Source organism: Phoca vitulina, unplaced genomic scaffold (assembly GCF_004348235.1).
Source record: "Phoca vitulina isolate PV1807 unplaced genomic scaffold, GSC_HSeal_1.0 scaffold2, whole genome shotgun sequence".
Taxonomy (NCBI): Eukaryota; Metazoa; Chordata; class Mammalia; order Carnivora; family Phocidae; genus Phoca; species Phoca vitulina.
The window spans coordinates 36717998-36737351 of record NW_022589705.1 but is presented as its reverse complement, the minus strand read 5'-3'; the positions used below and the strand labels follow the sequence as shown (position 1 = coordinate 36737351).

Here is a 19354-nt window from a genome sequence, read left to right as displayed (position 1 = left end):
TCTTGGGTTGACATAAGTTAAGCTGTAATTCAGAAATATAGAACTGAATAAAGATGTCTTGACATATTTCCATTCAAATCTATCCTTATTCAGGATGAGATATATTACACTGATGAATGCTTGGACAACCATGGAAGAGAAGAATCATGATAGAGTAATTCCAATCATTCCTTTCAACAAGTTCCTGTCAGTGAACACACATCACTTCTCCCAGGCACTGAAAATCCTGGTAAGTACTGTCCTGTGAGGTTCCTCTGTGGATCTGTGATTTCCCTCAGAATTTAAGAATCTACTTGGAGATTATATTGAAAGGTAAGACAGCAAATTCCTACCTTTGAAACAAAGTTGTGCCAAATATTCAATCCTTCTGCTCTGCAATATTACTTTCCCTGGTATTTTTCTCAGAATGATCTTATTCAATGAAAAATAAATCTTATTATTATATTTAATGATCTTATTACATATTTGGTGATCTTATTATATATGTTATTATATATGTACACACATATATATAATATATAATATATAATATATATATATATATATATATATATATATATACTTCTAGTCTAATAAGGTTATAACAAAGTATCCTGCAAGTCTTTTTAAATATTGCATAATAATATTTAAAAGCAACTACATATATAGAAATATCTTTCATCTATTTTTCTGTGTCTATCTTCATATACTTTGAAATACCTAATTTTAGTTAGAAATTTTGAGATATAGAATTTGATAATAGCTTCATTCACATTTTTATGTAAACCCTACTGTTTTCAAGCAGTAAAAAATGTGATGGATATTAATATATTTATTAATCAATAATGATAAATAGTCATGGTAAACAAAATAAACTTTACTGAGAATTCATACTTTTTATTTTTTTATTTTATTTATTTTATTTTTTTATTTATTTTTTATTTTTTTATTTTTTTATTTTTTGAGAATTCATACTTTTTAAATGTTTCTTTCTATATTTATATCAGTTATTAGTTACCATGCCTCCAAAGCTAAACATTTAAAAATAATTTCCTTTATTGGGGTGTGTGTGTGTGTGTTGTTTTTTTTTTTTAATGTTTTTCTTCAGACAAAGACAAAGCAAGCCTAAGATATAAGTTAAGGATTAATAAACTGTTAACAAGTAGGGACTAATATGCCCTTATTGTAGGTATGTGCTGAAGTGCACGTCTGTGTCGCTGTTCACGGAGTCTGAGAAAAGCAGAAGAGCGTTTTGTTATTATATGTGTAATGTCAGCACAGAACCTAGCCGCCTAGGTGATCTTAATCTGGTTTCCTGAATAGTTTGGGGAAGTAGAAAGAGAATGAACCTACCAAAAACAATTTGGCAGAAAGTGACTGACAGCTTTGTATTAATCACAGGTATCACTTTTGGAGGTCTTTCTATAACTAAGTCATAACTAAGTGCTGTATTTGTATCACCTTCTATAATCCTCAAAAGTATTTTGACGCTGATAAAACTACTTATATGGCGAAAATGTAGAAACTGGTCCAAATCTGATAGCGTGCAAATGACAGAACCAGGATTTAAGCCAATGATGGCTTCCTCAGAGGGCTCCCCTTCTTTCACAGCCCTGCTGCCCATAATAAGCCATAATTCTACTTTTGAGCAGTCTTGGTTGAAATCGTCAGTAGTGTCTGAATCTAAAAAATTGAGGCCCATGTTTTGTAAGTAGGTCTCCATTATAATGTTTCATCTTCTGAAACCAACTTCAAAATAAATTATAGCCATTCCTTTTCTATATTTATTATCTGTACTTGATATCCTAGTTTTGAATACTTACCATATGTCAAAATTTTATTTTAAATTCTACTCTCTAAATGTGTCATACTTCCATTCAATTTCAAGTGTTGTTATAAGGATAATTTCTTTTCCATTAATAGAGGAATCGATCTACAAATATTAAGGCATTAGTAGTAATAAGTCCTTGGATCACAATTTATGAATCACTGTAATCTTTTGTTAAAACTGTATCACCAATAATTAGCAAGACTTAAGTTTTCTTATCATAATAATGAAATTGTACCATGGGTTATAATCTAAAGCCTTGCTTAAAGTCAGATTAACTCTATACTTATTCTTAAAGCAACATCTGATTTTTTTCAAAGGATAAGTATAAAGAGATCATTGACTCTAAAACAACAATTAATGCCCCTACTGAAAATTTTCTGACATATTTGTCTACTAATAAACTGAAATTCAAAGTCCAAAGCACATTTAAAAAACCATTCTTCTCCACATGGTATTCCATTATGAAACTGCAGCAATGAACATAACATTAGTTGAACAAACATAACACTATAATCAAGCATCTGCTTGCCTTCCTGCATTGCATATACAGCAGAGATTTGTTGTAGTTTTTTCTTTTTTTATTCTCAATAGGTTTGTGTTTATACAGGTCCAGGTATTATCTTCAGAACTTATCCTCCATATGGCACCAGGAAATGAGGCATAAGAACCTTTCTGACACAAAGGATATACAATTCTTTTATTTCAAAATATCAAAAAATTGCCATAAATACAAAACTATCAAACAAGCATTACAACCACCTCCTCCTCTGTTTAATCTCATCAAAACTGATTTCATTGTCTGTATACGTTAACTTTGATTCTCAAAAATGCACAAAGATCAGCACATTTCTTCCCTCAAGTTCTGAATGTTAAACACAACTTAATTATATTTTGAATAGTAAATTATTTAAGACTTAGGATGTATTCTTGTTTAGCAGAGGGCCAACAGCATGGAGGTTCTGAATAAACATGACCCAAATTTTGGTTCTTATGTTAAATCCACCAAAGAGAAATAAAGTAGAGATGTCCCCTTGGCTGGATAATTCTGTGTAGATAAGTGATCTGCTTAGTTCAGTTTAAAGAATCTCATGGAGATAATGTATTTGGGTATTCTTTTGGGAAGATTTACCATATTGCACAATCTGTTTTAACTCTTGTCTGCAATCCATTTTTTCCTGTGTGAGCACACCCTGAGTCAATACTTGTTAAGTAAGCTGTTATTTAAGACACATAAAAGACACTGACAATGTAACTACCTCCATTCTATTTTAACTTCTTAAAAACTACATTCTAAAATTTGTGAATAATATCAATAACAACCTATATTTATGTTTTAATGGGCTCCTGTGCACATGCTTTCTTATTTTTGATTTTGTAAATATAGCCTTTAAAATACTAGGAAATATAAATTACTGTATTTAATTTATAAATATCACTCTTAAATAACTTAAAGCGCTCCACCTTCAATATAGTAAACCAACTAAATATAATGTCAGTTACATAAAACCCACTTGTTATGCAATACGGGGAGATTATTCAGACACCACACTAGAAAAAGAGTAGTTTCTTCCTTATATGGGTAACAAAGTGATTAATTTGCCAGTTCAATGTGAAGGAATAATTTGGTTCCACGTATGTGTGGTTTCTTAAATCCAGTCAAGACACATGGCCAGATATTTCAATTAATGTGTAGCAAGGTCACAAAATCAATTTCTTATCAGCCAAAAACACTCATACAGTAAATTTTATTTTCAAACCATAATCTCTAAATTAAATCTGTGTACCTAAAAAATACAGTACAGAAACTCAGTCATTGGGTTTTCTCCCTGATAGCATTTTCACAAATGGCACAAGGCTTTGTATGCTATATATAGCCTACAATGTTTGCTTAGATTCTAATCTTCCTAGAGAAGTCATTATCTCTTTCCATGGCAAATAAAGGACCAAAGTGTTAATTTCCTTCTTAAAGTAAGTACTAGGTTTGAACAGTTCTGACATTCTATCTTCCAGCAATTTATTTGGGAACTTTTAAACAATTATAAAGAGAATCTCCAAAACCGTATACTAACCAGATTTCTTGGTAATAGAAACAAATGATCTAAACATAAAATTGTGGGGAAAATCATGTTAATATAGAAAACAGCAGCACTCCGCAGTTAATCCACATAAAGGGACCTGAGCTAGGAATTGAGCTTGTCTGACCAATGACACTCAAGATAATCACATTTTTAATGAAAACTCTTTGACTTGAATATAAAATACCATCATCTGTTACATTTGGGTGTTGAAATTCTTTCTCTATATTCCAATTTCTTAAACTGAATCTTTTTTTTCTCCTAATATTCTCATTCTCACCTTCCTCACAACTACACATGAAACTATAGTAATTTAAGTGTTAGTACCTTTTATCTATATTCAATGGCAACGGACCAAACTAGTTAAAGGAACTGAAATAGTTCAATAGCCTTGCCTTAATATCTTAATATTCAGAAAATTACAATTTTCATGCCAGATAAATATGCTGTGTTCTATGTTTTTTAACATTGCAAATGTCTGAGACATTTATATAAATGCTGTATACATTCCACAGTGGTGTTCTCTCCTACAGCTGACTAACAAATTATACAAATCTATTGTAAATTCAGATCCTTGGGACCAAGATGATGTTTGATGGTTGAAAAACACAGGATATGAAATTGTATCTCAAGCAGACCGGAAATAGAAAATTATCTGAGATAATACATTTAGAGTTGTTCAAATCATTTTCCCCACAGCCTCCTAAACATGTAATCTTTTTAGTTGATTTCAGCACTGCTAAATAGAATGAAAAGAATCTTTCCTAGAAAAAAAAAAAGAATCTTTCCTAGAGCAAGAAAGTGAGTAACTATTGGGAAGGGTTAAAGTAAATTTTTTTTTATTAAAACATTTTTGTAGATGGAGACAATATTTTTTTTGTAATATTTATATTTTAGAAGTATCAAAATTCTAATGAAATGATTTAAAGTTATAGAAAGTAAGAGCATTTTATTTCTTCCCATTTTATGTGATCATTTATTCTATTTTAATCAAATTTAGAGCTTGATAAAAAACAAAATGAAACAATAGTCCTTCACTTTGTACACCTTAATGCAGAAAAGGTAAAACCTCATCTTAAATATTTAGCTAAAAATAATACAATATCATGTAAAGTTGTATTTAAAAAGGTCACTTCATTAGAAGGAGCAATAAATTTGAGACAGGTGTTTTTAATAACACATAGACTAAAATGTCTCTTTGCAATTAAAGAAAGAATTATCAAAGTACTAATATGCTTAAAAGTAAAAATAACATTTTTAAAGTGCCAGTAATTTTACACTTCCTAAGATTTTTTTTGAAAAAGGCATTTTTGATACATAAGACGCAAAAGGAAATACCATAGTCAACATAACTCCTGGGACTCTAAAGATGAAGACCAGGGGGCCTAAAACTAGGGGACCATCACAAAGGATTAGTGCCAATATTGCAACTGACTCTGCCTTAACACATGCTACTTCTTAATTCATGAAAATGCTTAAAAGAGCAATAAATAAGTTAATGAGTATTCAGTCTTTGAGTGATAGATGATCACTCAACAAAGATAGTATGGAAAAAAGTGTATGAAGTTTATGATGCTCACTGATCATCCGTGCAAATTTTCCATCTGGCTATAATGGAGTCTCATTATTTATAGGAAAATATTTATAGCAAAATTGGTGATGGGATCATACCCAGGGTAATCTTGCTATATTGGCCTTTTACAATGTATAAAATTCAGCCAAATCTGAGTGCTGATTTGTGCCGATAGGAATATCATCTGTGATATCTTAATATATTCAGCACAGGCAAGGAACAACAAAAATAGTGAACCAACCTGTCAGAATAGCCACTGAAAAACAATCCATAATATTTTATAGATTGAATCCAAGGAATTTGGGTAGTTTCCAAGGATACAATCAAGAATAAGAATTAGTCACTATCCCCAAACAGCCAATATTATTGGGATTCCCCCAGGGACTACTGAAAAGCAGGTAGGCCCCATCCAAACTTACTCCAACGTTATGTATTAATGCAAAAATAAAATGAAATTATAAACAGAACATGAAAAAATAAGCAATTATTCTTAATAGATAGAAATGAAGAAACCTCGCAAAGAGAGCAACATGTACTGTGTCTCTTACACAATGAGTCTCAGCTCATATTTCCAACATGGAAAGTGCCCAATTTCTCCCCTGAGCGCACCCATCATTGATTATCCTGTCCCATTAACTGAGCCTGACACAAAGCCATATTGATGCCTGTAAATACAGGTAACCCTCAGAAGGGAGACATTTGGCTCCAGGTTTCCAGCTGAGAGGACTGGCCCTCTGGTCACTTCCATTCTCACCATCCCTGGCTCATCACATATTCATAAACACACAATCATCAATGTTCTTTTGGAACTGCAACACAAGGATAAGTTCCATTTGTAGCATTTTGTTCCAGATGTTAGTTAAATGGTGATCATAAAAGCACATGAATCACAACCCTCTTCCCCACAAAATGGATGTGTACACCATCTTATTCAAAGGGATTACTCTCAATAGCATATAACAGTAACTAAACCTCTCCAATAGGAAAGCAAATATACAAATCAAGATTTTATAGCCTTCTTGTTCGTTTTTAATGGTTCAAATGACTCTGATACAGTACTGATCTTGCTGATTACATTATATTTAATAGCTTACTTTTCAGCACTGCAATAAAGGGGGGCTCATGGAAGATTGGTCCAGAATTCCTTCCAAGGGTGGAAGCCACCAGAGAAAACATGGAAAATAAGTTTCATCTGTGCGCCAACCTCTGTTCATTTGTAGCATCTGCCTAGAGAAGAACTTTGAGGTCCCATCCTGGCTCAGCAGGAAAGAGTTTCAGGATGTGTCATGGCCATAAGTAGGAGGGAAGGGAGCAGAAGGAGTAGACGAAAGCATTGTTTGCATTGGTCATGCCAGTCCCAGAGATCAGAGTTAAAAAAGAAGCAGAGTGGAACAATGAAAAGTGTGTTGAGTTTAGAGGCAAGAGACCAAAATCTATCCCTGTTTCACTTTCAGGTTTCAAATAAAGCCCCAAATCCAGGCTATTTACCCCCAAATTGACTGAACTGAAAATTAACTACAATTCAAATACATGTCTCACATGTCTTCCGGTTTAAAACCAGAAGAGATATTAATAGTGCTCCTAGTGAAATCTGCTCATTTCACAGAGAAACAGGCTCAGATGCACTTTGGGACTTATCATGAGAATCCCAGTTGAACAGGACTAGAATATTTATAACAAGTTTGGAGACCCTGGCACAGCAATATAAGAATTTAGATCAGAGAATCTAGTTACCAGGGCATGGCGTACTAGGAAGGCCCCAATTTATAGGGCTGGGTCTTAGCTACTGGAATATAAGGATATAAGGGATGGATCTAATAATGAGAACTTGAAAAATAAGACTTTGGTTTGGAAATTATTTTTAAGATGATAATTAATATCACAGGATTTCTAAAATACACTCCCCCTCCCTTCCTTAGTCTCAGAAAAGGAATTAAATGAAGCAGAAGTTAAATGAAAGTAGATGAATGTAGAAATGAGGCTCAAAGGATTGACAAAAATGTTTCCAGCGGTGGGCATCTATGTTTTTAGGCATCATTCACTCTCCTGATAACAACAGCCACCCAATGTCCTTTCTCTCACTCTGTCCCTATGATTTGAATAGGTTTTCACCCTAGGCTCCAGGAACAGAGCAGCCTGATAGTAAGGCAGTCAGTATATCCCATTATTATTTAAGGGCGTAAAGGTAATAAACAACTGAATATATAAATAAAAGTGACAGGTTATGAAGTAAACTATATTCCCCTTTTATAGCAGGGAATCAATCAATAGGTATTCCTCGAGCATAAGCTGAGAAGTGAAGGCACAAACATCTTTAGTAGAAGATAGGAGGGAATTAGAGAGCTCTTTTAATTGAAGATTCATGTCTTTCTTAAGCTCTGGGAAACTGTCAGATCTTTTATTATTTCCTCTGCTAAATCTTGTCTGATCCTTTCTTCAGTAAGACTTCTATTAAATGGATATCAGGTTCTCTGTGTCTAGTCCTGTTTCTTAGTTTTGTTCTCATATTTTTCATCTGAGCTTTTTAGTTCTGCAAGTCGTTGGATGTTATTTTTCAGCCCTTCTACTGTATATTATCAACTCAATTTGGGAATAATATTGATCAAATGATAACTATATTTTATTGGAAAAATACATTAGGTGTGCCTGGCAGGAACCATCAAAAGTATTAGCCAGAGATTTCAGAAAATCACTTGGGAAAACAGACAACATGGGGAGACTGTTATGGGCTCCATATTAATGACATTATAATGTGAAAACCATAGATAAATCACGCAATTAGGATTGGAAAACACATTAGCTACCTTGTTTCACTTTTGAGATAAAGCATGGAAAGAATTTGGGAGAGGTCTTGGCACAGATAAAGGAAAAGATGACAAAAGGGTGAAGTTGCATTATAAAAAGGGTTGACAGTGCTCAGCTGATCAGCTCAGAATATCTTGGTGAAGGAGTCCTGATGTGTTAATAAATTTCATATTTTTAACTTCCCTGTTCCACGTGTGATCATCCTGGTGGGAGAGGAAACCCAGGCATGGAGACTTTAGTCTCAATCTTCGGGTGATTTGTAAGCATTGGTTTGCATTACTGACAACCTTACCAGCTTATTGTCTTGATGCCTCTTGCTACAAAATGAGAAGAACAAGAGGAGAAAAAAGGTTCGAGGAATTGAGCAGCAAAGAGGTTTTAAGATATATCGAAGAAGAAAGTATTTTGTGGTATGATAGTTCTTTTGTACACAGAAGCCTATTTTGGTTGTTTTGTTTGTTTGAATGCAAACTTTTCCAGAATCACTTTGAGGATACAAGCTAGACTTTTCCCTTCAACTTCTTTTTTTTTTTTTCTTCCTAAAAGTATCATTTTCCAGGCCAATTGTTCTATTTATTCATCTTTGTGTTTGTATTATTGGCTTTTCTCCAATGACTGCTTATCCTTGCATGACCCTCATGTTTTTAATTAAAGAACAATGTTGATTATCACAGGTAGCTTGGCCGAGGTTCCGCCTGCCAGCCATTACTATCTCTTTAGTGCAAGAGAGCTCGGAATTCCCTGTATGGGGGGGAGGAGGGGAGAGAACAATGTCCAAGCGTTCCTCCAGGTGGCACAGATGGGGAGTAGGCAGAAAGCTAACATCAATTTTTACTCTCACGCATTCCTTCCAGGCAGATGCCAGTTTCCTTTGAGAATATTTTTCTTGGCTTTATTTGGGATTAAACACCAATGGGGAATAAAGAGCCCAGTCAGCACAACCTTTGGGAAATAATGTCTAAACCAGTCACCTAGATTGCCACTCCTTTTCTGGGAAGGGAATAGGATATCACCACACGGAAAAGCAGCCATTTCACGGAAAGCCTTCTCTGTGTACACTGGACTACGTGCTTTTGTAGCACTGGCTTCGGCTTTGAGAAGTTCACTCTTAATTTATGGAGTTCTCATGCCCAACTCCCTTGCCCCTGTGTCACTGGTTTTATCGTCAGTACGCTGGGCTTTAAGGAGGTGGGTGAACAGGAGTTCAACAATTGTAGATGATCTATGAGTTTCATCAAGATATTGAAACTTATAAATTGTTTTAACTTCCCTGCACTTACTCCTAAGGTATTTTAAGCATACACACCTCATACTTTTTTCTTTTTAATCAATTGCTTTGATAAGGTAGTGGGAAAAAAGCAGATTCAAGGTGGGGGCTACAACCGAAATAATTCATTTTTGTCTCTGTGAGATTCAGTTTCCTTATCTGCAGACTTACTTCACAGAGTAGTTTGAGAATTATATAAAGCAATAGTTTGAATGTGTTTTTGCTGGAAAATTATTTAATCTATAAATTGAGGATAACACTAGCTAACCCTTATTTCAGAGAGTTGTTATGAGGATTAAATTTATAAATTCATGTAAAGTGCTTAGAGTGTGTAGCTCACAAAAAGCACTAAAATCAACATCAATATTATTACTCGTCTTTGTGAATAAACTGTAAACATGAAAATTATTTATTTAAGCATGAAAGAAGACTAAATAAGGAAGAAGAGAAATAATGGAAAAGTGGTAAGCAGGAGACTAGATAATTTGCTTCTGAAATAAGCAGGAGTATGAAGTCCTGTGAAAATGGGGCTATCCCAGAACAAAGGAAATATCCTCGATTTTGCAACATAAAGTTTGCAATCTTAAAATATTGACGAAAGATCAGAGGTAGAATAAACACAGCAGAAAAATTGGGACTCAGTGACTGATTGTGTGGTATTGAAGGAGCTTTATTATCCCTTTGCTTTTATTTCTACCAGTATTTTTCTTGAAAAGCAACAGAGGATTAAAATGTATGAAAATTCCACATTTAGAGCACAATTTCCATTTAATTTTAATTTCCTAGCAACTCCTAAAGATATGGCTGAACAGAAAGTATAAGATGGTACAGCTGCCATGTTCACTTTGCATACAAGATGAAAACTAATTCTAGAAAAACAATACCCATTTTTATTGATGGCTTATCATCAGCACACATTATATGGCATATATATATGTGTATATATACATATATATATATATACAAAACCATACATATATACATATATATATACACATACACTTTATGAACTGATGTTTTAGCCTGAAGTCAAAACCAAAAATGGTAGTCTTCATTTAGAAAAAAATCAGCACTCTAGTAATGTGAAATCCGATGGTAAGTCTTATTTAGAATTGATTTAACACAGAATTTTGAACAACTCTTTTTGATTGTTGAAATTAGAACTAAAAAGCGATGTGTTTATTTTTAATTCTCTATGCTGATACTACTTCTCTGATTCTAAATATGCAATGAATCCACCTAGATAATGCTGATTTAAAAATGATTAAAAATAAGTGAGACTTTTACATGAAGAAAACTTTTCATGATATTCGTTACAGATTACTTGGGGAAACCCCAAATCATATGTTCATATTAAGCCTTCCTTTAAGATCTCAAATTATTTCTTACTTTGTTATCTCATTAATTCTCATAATTATCATGTACAATAAACATGAAACAGGAGGATTTAAAAAAATGATTTCTGAAACAGTCTGCAAAAATGACATTGTCAAGTCAGATCAGGTAAGTGTTTAGTTATAAAACTGTGCAGCTGATTGAAGTGCCTGGGTGGCTCAGTAGATTGAGCATCGGACTCTTGGTTTCGCTGCTGTCCTGATCTCAGGATTGTGAGATCAAGCCCTGTGCATCTGGCTCTGCACTGAGCGGGGGGAGTCGTCTTGAGATTCTCTCTCTCCCTCTGTCCACCCCACCAACCCCTGCTTGCAGGCATGTTTTCTTTCTCTCTTTCTCTGTGAATAAATAAAATCTTAAAACAACAACAACAACAACAACAACAACAACAAAAACCCATGCAGCTGATCAGCAAAACTCAAATGACACAAGGAGCAAGTGGGACCAGCATTTTCTTTTATTTGTGCCTTCTTTCATTTCCCTCCCACTCCCTCTTTCTCTCCTTCTTATTGCAATCCTCAGAAGGAGGTGGCTCCTGATTTTTAAGTAATATTTAAAGAATATCTGAGGGGCGCCTGGGTGACTCAGTCGTTAAGCATCTGCCTTCGGCTCAGGTCATGATCCCAGCATCCTGGGATCGAGTCCGAGCCCTGGGTCCCCCTGCTCAGTGGGAAGCCTGCTTCTCCCTCTCCCACTCCCCCTGCTTTGTTCCCTCTCTCTCTGTGTCTCTCTCTGTCAAATAAATAAGTAAAATCTTAAAAAAAACAAAAAAAATAAAGAATATTTGAACATCTGCAGGTGCTAGATGGAAGAAAGGTAAATAACATTACAGTTTCATCTTCCTTCATATGTGATATGCTAATAAAAATTCTTGAGGAAGCAAATTTTTTTTGTAAAACAAATGCATTTTTGCATACTCCAAATATCTTCTTAGGTAAATGAATATTGATAGAAACTTGAAAAAGTATGAACTCTGATGTGCTTCTAGATAATCATGTATCAGATTTGTTTAAAGTGGGGTACATATTTCCTTGGGATTTCTTATACTGAATGGAAAATGTAACCAGTCTAAGAAATGACAATCTAAATTAACCCAAGGCTTACATTCCAGGATGCATGATTTCCATGAACTTCCTCCAAATAAATAAAATACCTTTGCCAATTCCAGAAATCCTTTTCCTTGTACTAGAGGTATGACCTCTTTCGTCTGTTGACAAGAGGGGCTACACAGTAGAGAGAACAAACTCTACCATAATAATTAGGTGGGATTTCCTCAAAAATATTCATTCCATAAGATGACAAATTCCTTCAACATATAGGAAGAGAAAAATAAAAGAAGAAACCATTATAAAAACTTCCCTTAAGCTATTATTCTATTTTTAAAAGGAGAAGGAAAAAATGATGTGTATCATTTAAGTTTTGCTGATCCCATTTCTATTATGGAAATTACCACATTGTCATTTTGTTAAATATTTAAAACTGCAGTTATTTTTTGTAGGACATAGTTTAGATAGTATATCTAACTGTGTTAACTGATGATACACGACGTACACACACACACACACACACACACACACACACACATTTTGTATGCTTTGCATTTGTTCTGATGACTTTTGGTGTGCCCATTTTGATGAGCATCCTCTTTCTTACTAAAAAACAAACTGTTATGGAAAAAAATCGCATGTCCTCAGTGCTTATCTTGTAGGCTGGGCAGAATCATGCTAGTGGATTATTTTAATCAGTGTTTCTCCCATATTCTGAACCCATAGACTATTTCTTCTTTGTAACTCTTAGATAGCCATTGTGACATTGTTCTCTCTGCATTTACCAGTGTCACAATGCTCTCTAGTTTATTATGATATCCTTCCAGTCGAATTTTACAGGCATATATATGGTTATTAGATAATGATGAAAAACTGTTTTTTAAGTGCAGAGTATGTCTCCCTGAGTGCAGGCACTGAAACTTCATTATTTCTTATAAAGTGCTTATGATGTTGTTCATATTAGGCATGTCCCAAACCATGAAAGATTTTTATACATGCATACAAGCTGTCAATTACAGCTTTTCTGGTCTTTCCTAGCCTCGCCTGGGGCAACTGTTTTTCTCCTGCCCATTCTGACTCCATGAAACTTCCCAAAACACAGCACCACTTAATGAGCTTGTATGAGAGTAGAGAGAGATAGTCTGTGTCTTCCCCCCACTCTCACAGCCACACTGTACCGCACCCTTCCCCTTGTTCTCGCTTCTCACCTCTCCCAGCTCAGTTTATTTCAACTCAAGCAATATTATGTTTCATATGTACATAAAGATTCTTTCAATTCTTTCAACCTCCCTTCCCTTTTTTAAAACTTTCCTAATTACCCAGGGCACTTGGGACGTCTCACTCTCTAGATTTATAACTGTGCCCCAGAGAGTAACCAACACTGTGCTGAGAAGCATAAGGTATAGCCGCAATAATATATGTTTAAAAGACTAAAATAACCTAAATTTTAGGAAGATCTCATCAACAATTTCAGAAGCCTTTAAATGTACCCCCAAATTTCTACACAAACACTTCTCTGTCTTCTGTCTTAAAATACCCTCATGGTCAGCATAAAGATAAGTGTGTAAATAAATTCCTGTTAACACCTCAATAAAGTTGTTGAAAATAATAAATACATTCCTGTTAAAATGATCCTGTTTTACCAATTTGGTTTAAAAACCTGTAGTACACTAATTATGTCAGGTGGTTAGTAATATAGTGACATTTTTGGTATTCGAGAGAAGGTTGAGATCCTGAGGGTTTGAGTCCTAGCTTTGTCACCTTAGCCTTGGGAGACTGGGAAACTCACTTAAACTTTCATAGTCCTGCTTCTCTCACATGCAAAAAGCTATAAGGGGGAGCTCAACAGAGCTAGTTATAACCAGTCAAAATGGTGTTTGTAAATAAAAGACAGCATCCATACTTTTTATTTCAAAAAATTATTAAGAAAATTAAGATATCTTGGATAGAAGTGACATAAACTATAATGAATTATACAAAGTACAATTGTTTTTATAGGTTACGTTGACCCTTGTTCATTTATTCTTATTCTACCTAATGGGGTCATCTTTCTAAGACACACAATTTGTCATGTAACTCAGCTACGTAATACTTGCCAATGGCTCTTCTTTATTAAGAGAATACAGTCCATATCTTGACATCCTAACTCAATTCCCAATGACCCCCCAGCTAATATGCCCTGTGATACATATCCAGCATGAAATACTTGGGGCTCCTTCAAACACACCACACACGTTCAACTTCTGGGCCTTTGTTATTGCTGGTTCATTTTGCCTGACTTTGTCACTTTGTCAATCTTAATCAATCCTATATATTCTTCAATTCTCAGCCTAAATATCACCTCCGCTTGGAAAGTTTCCCTGCAGTTGGTTACACATCTCAAATTTACCTGTATTTATACATTTTATAACACTGCATCAAGTTGTTAATATTGTTCTGTAGCTGTCCCTAGATATCCTGGAAAGCAAGGCCAATTTCTTATTTATTACTTTAATCCAGGGGCATAGCAGAATCCGCTAGGCAGAGGTCTTATGGTCAAACATATTGAGTCGAGTACAGACTCTGGAAACAGACTTTGGCTCAAATCTTATCTCTATCACTTATTTGTTGCATCACTTGTGATATTTACTTGGGCTTTCTAAGACTCTATGTCTTAGAATAATAATAGATGAAGGAGCTGTGCTAATTAATATCTTAGACTCAGTGCACGGTAGGTATTAGCTATCCTGATGTGAGGGTGATGATGATGATGATGACAATAATGAAATAAAGTCACTACTATTAAAACTTGTTTCTATGGGACCAGGCTATCCAAATTCTAGATGACTTGTTCAAAACTAGCTCTTGGAACAGAGTACATTTAGTGAGGTCTGGTTATTACCATAGCATTTATTTGGCAGGTTTCTGAGGGAGCCAAATTTGACGGAGATGAGGAAGATGATGGGAATGAGATAAAAAATAAACCAACTTTTATTCCTTAAGAAGTGGGCATCCTCTGTAACAAAACTGCTGTCCGGTTATTACTGACCTAATACCAATTTTAGAAAAAGGTAGGAAAAGTGGGAAATCTCATTAGAGATGAAGAGAGCCCAGACTCTTCAAACCCAATATATAACCTAGACTAGTCAGCAGCTGAGAACACAATGTTTTAACTCTAAAAAGCATATTAAATATACTTATGGAGAAAAATGTCAAAAGTCTATCAGTGAATTAATAAAAGATGAAAAAGGTGGAAACGACTGAACAGTTTTAAGAGGACATTATAAACCTCATATAGTGAATATTAAAACAAGTGAATTTATAACATTCTTTAAATAAGGGGTTTAAGTTAAAAAGAACTTGAAAAAAAAAAAAAGTGCCATTACAAATTGTGTTCTGTGTGAGAAGAAATCACAGGCCAAAAGATCTTGAAGTATTTTTTTTTCTTTTTTTTTTTTTTTAAAGATTTTATTTATTATTTGATAGAGTGAGAGAGCACAAGCAGGGGGAACAGTAAAGGGAGAGGGAGAAGCAGGCTCCCCGCCAAGCAGGGAGCTCGATGCGGGGCTCGATCCCAGGACCCTGGGATCATGACCTGAGCCGAAGGCAGACGCTTAACCATCTGAGCCACCCAGGTGCCCTGGAGTATTTTTTTTTTCAACAGAAAGTATTTTCTGCCCTTCAGCTGACTATTGACTTAGGCAGCAGGGGAAAAAAACAAGTGCACTGGATAATGGAAGATGTGTTTAAAAAAAAAAAAAATCATTAAAAAGATGATTATGATCTGGTTAGCTGCTGAAGGTCCAAATTGTGAAAAATTATTGATGTTAATGACGGTAATCATGACAGTTGAAAAGTATCTAAATAACAAAAAGGCAACACCATTTTAGAAGTATTATGGTACAATTTGTAATGATCAGCGGAAAAGCACACTAATATGTTTGATGCAATACTTTGAAGGTCACTCGACTATCAACTTGCCATAATGCCATTCAATTAAATACACAATAAAAATCTAAGATTATTTATAGAAAGAATTTTGTAATGCTTGTAGAATAGTATATTACAAATCCCGGCTGTATGTACAAGCAGAAACGCCTGATCTAATGCACCATTAGCAACTGTAGCTGTGCTCTACATTTTTTAAACATTAAACTAATTATGATGAGGTTTGGTCTTACTATGTACTGCATATTTAATCTTTTTTAAGAGCCTATCAAATTGAATCACGAGATACAACTTGTTTACGCTATAAGCAAACACATGCAATATTAACAATGTACAATATCCTGGCTTAATTAGAAAAAGTCCATGTTATCTTAAATACATTTAGGAGTATAAAACCACACAGTTCTAATTTGAACTTGTCATTTAATTATATTTTAAAACTAATTTATATGACTTGGAGCTGTTTTCTTTCTTTTTTTTTTCCTCCTCTCTCTCTGCTACACAGAATGTTTTTCCATTGACCCAGTTAAAACTAGAGTCTACTAAAAATGAAAGAATAAGGACAGAGTGAAGCTTGAGGGAAGAGGAAGAGTGGTGGTGGAAACCGCAGATAAGAAATCACTGAAATACGATTATCAGATAGGGTTCTGTTTATCAAATCAGTGGGCCGAACTGAACCCTGCCAGGACGTTTTCCAATGTTACTGCTCTGGATTGTAGCCTTAAGTTCTATAAATGAGATCTACTTTTTCGGAAAAGAATATATTTTCAAAATTCCCTTTCTCTCTCTCTCTCCAGGGTGTCATGCAGGGTATACAAGCAAAACCCTTGAATCTGTTAATATTGTCCTCAAATTTAGGAAGTCAAATACTAAAGCAGGTACCTGAAGGCAACACATAGCAGTTAGCCTGGACTTCATGAACTCTCTGTTCTTCTGTTCCCAAAAGTATTGACTCTGCTCTCTGCAACTTAATTTTCCAGCTTAAGTTCAAGGACCATCTTTAATAGTTACACAAAAATAAGATATACATGGACTCCTCAAAAATCAATAATCAAGTATAAATTTTTAAGTGGGAAGTTCAAACTTACTGTTGAGTTATTTAAGCTTTTTTTTTTTTTAAATCAATAGCATGAAATCAAATAGTTGAATGTAAAACAGTTAATTTCTGGACAAGGGAGAAGCAATCACATCAGAATTTACTCTTTCAAAAAATCCAAAAGAGGAAAACAATAAAGATTGTTTACCTTCACAAATTGTGACACCATTTCCTGAAAATCCCATGTTACAATAACAGGCTTCAACTCCATTCCGTATTTCACATTTTGCATTTGGAAGGCAAGGTGTCTTGGTGCAATTTTGAGTGTAGGAAGAATTCAGCAAAGTGGAAAAACCCACTAAGGAAAACAGAGAAATATACTTTTTCAAAAAAAAAAAAAAAAGAAAAAGTTCCCCCTTCACATTGTTGAGTTAGACTGCAATAAACACAAAAACCCTTCTTTCTTTCCATCTAGATAAATGGTCTATGAGAATTTCCCAAGGGAGTATTTAGCTAAATAACAGCACAAGAACAAGTAGGCAAAAAGATTAGCACTTTCTTCAATCTGTGTTTATCAAGTAAATCTCAACAAAGCTATAATGTAGTAAACAACCCAGCTCTATAAAGAAAACACCATTCCTAGATCACTGGCCTCTTCACTCTGAGGTGAGATCTTTTTAAAGGGAACTGCGTGATTGTAAAGCAATTTGCCTCCTCTGGGAAAGATTCTGTGAAGAAGTCAAGATGAATTGATTGCTTGGGTCTTTTCAAATTCAAATCGGTATAATTCTAAGATGAAGAGCAACATATCATAACATCCAGGAGGACAAATGTAATTATTGTTTTTTTTCTGTATTCCAATGTTCCTTTTAAATTCTGCCTTTCGCATCATAAAATTTATGCTACATCTTCTCCCATCAGGGGAATTTAAGATAAACTCAGTATATTGGTCAAAGATTGATCTTTCGGAAACCAACACCATACTAACACAACCAACAAAATGAAGCATAAAAGAGAACTAGACTTTGTTCCAGGGTTACTGAAAACAAAGTTGGAAATGGTATTCTGTGGGCTGTTAGGAAAAGATCAGGAAAAGCCTGGGCCGATCCTTTTTTATAGTGTTGCCCCGGGTCTTCTCAAGACAAGCCTGCTTGGGGATGGACTGTCAGGAATCATGCAAGTTAATTGTTTGTAAAAACACTCATCTGAGATACACTGTCCTTATCTGGTAACCAGAGAGTGTTAAACGTTCGATTCTAAATCCCAGCCTCGCATAGGGCTGTATAAACTGTCTAAACCAGAATTAATTCCACTTCAAAGATGTGATTTATCTTTCTGCACAACATCCTCAAAATGGTATTTTAAACGAACCCAAAGTCTGGGCTGGCAGTCCCCTTAAAATGCCAGGAAACCTCCCACAGGTGTTACTGGTTTGGCTTTCCCAAATTCCTTGAGGGGAGATCAGGCAAAAAAAAAAAAAAAAAAGGGCACAGTCTGAGCCTTTGGGGACTTCGGAGGCTTTGTGTTCAGGAATAAAAAGGTGACTTAGTCCCTGGGCCCTGAATACCGAATTCCAGAGTTGAAAGGCCAAAGAGAAAAACATCCTGAGAAGTCCTGCGTCAGTTCTCAGAAACCTGGCCTCCTGCCCTGGGCAGGCGAGTTCCACCTCGGAGCAATCCCATGCCCTGCAGGCGAGCGGCCCGTCCGCGCCCGCGCCCGCCGCGCACTCACCTAGGAGCGGGAGGAGTCTCATTGGCGGCGGCCGCGGAGCTGGCGGTGGAGGGAGTGCGGCTGGCGGTGCGGGCCGTGTAGCCGGGACGCAGCTGGGCCGCCGCGCCAGGGTCCCGGCTCCGGCCCCCGTGACGCGCCGCTTCCTCCGGACACTTTCCGGCCTCTTTTGTTGTCAGCGTGAGGGTCAAGTCCTGAGTGTGCCGGTCACGTCCGCCGCCCGGTTCCTCCACGCCCCTCTGACCTCGTCCCCTGCCTCTGGGCCACCCCAGCACTCTGGCTGACCCTTTGAAGGATCACTTTGCCCCCACGCAGCAGCGTCCGGGGGTGCTGCCCTCCAGCCTTGGGCTGCGTAGCCACAACAAGGCAGAGGCCCATGGACTGACTGTCCCGCCGGAGAGAGCATCCACAATTGCAGAAGTCTTAGGGGTACTTCCTGGAGCCTAAATTCCAGGACACAGCGTTCTTTTATTTACTAATACGTTTCCATAAAAAACCCAGGGCCCACAGGTAGGCTGAGCCCCGGCTCCCAAAAATGGGACATTCCTTGCCAGTATGGAGTCCTCACCTTGTGGGGGGCTTAGGGTTTCGAAGTGCAGAATAAGGGTACACTCTATCTATCTTGTCTACAGGGTCAGATTGCGCTTCAAATGACTGAGTGAAAAACGAGCAAACAAAAAAGCCAAGTTTCAAAA

The 19354-nt window shown here is 35.8% G+C and overlaps 1 protein-coding gene across 1 annotated transcript in view; it reads right to left on the bottom strand.

Annotated features, from left to right (window-relative positions):
• Positions 1–18772, bottom strand: part of ADGRL4 (adhesion G protein-coupled receptor L4) — a 108247-nt gene extending 89475 nt beyond the window's left edge. The window contains exons 1-2 of the mRNA XM_032425274.1: positions 18663–18772; positions 17140–17289 (exon numbers count right to left, since the gene is read on the bottom strand). Coding sequence (XP_032281165.1) covers positions 17140–17289; positions 18663–18684 — 172 coding nt within the window. The 5' untranslated portion in view covers positions 18685–18772. The remainder of the gene's footprint in view (positions 1–17139; positions 17290–18662) is intronic.
• Positions 18773–19354: the final 582 nt, after the last annotated feature.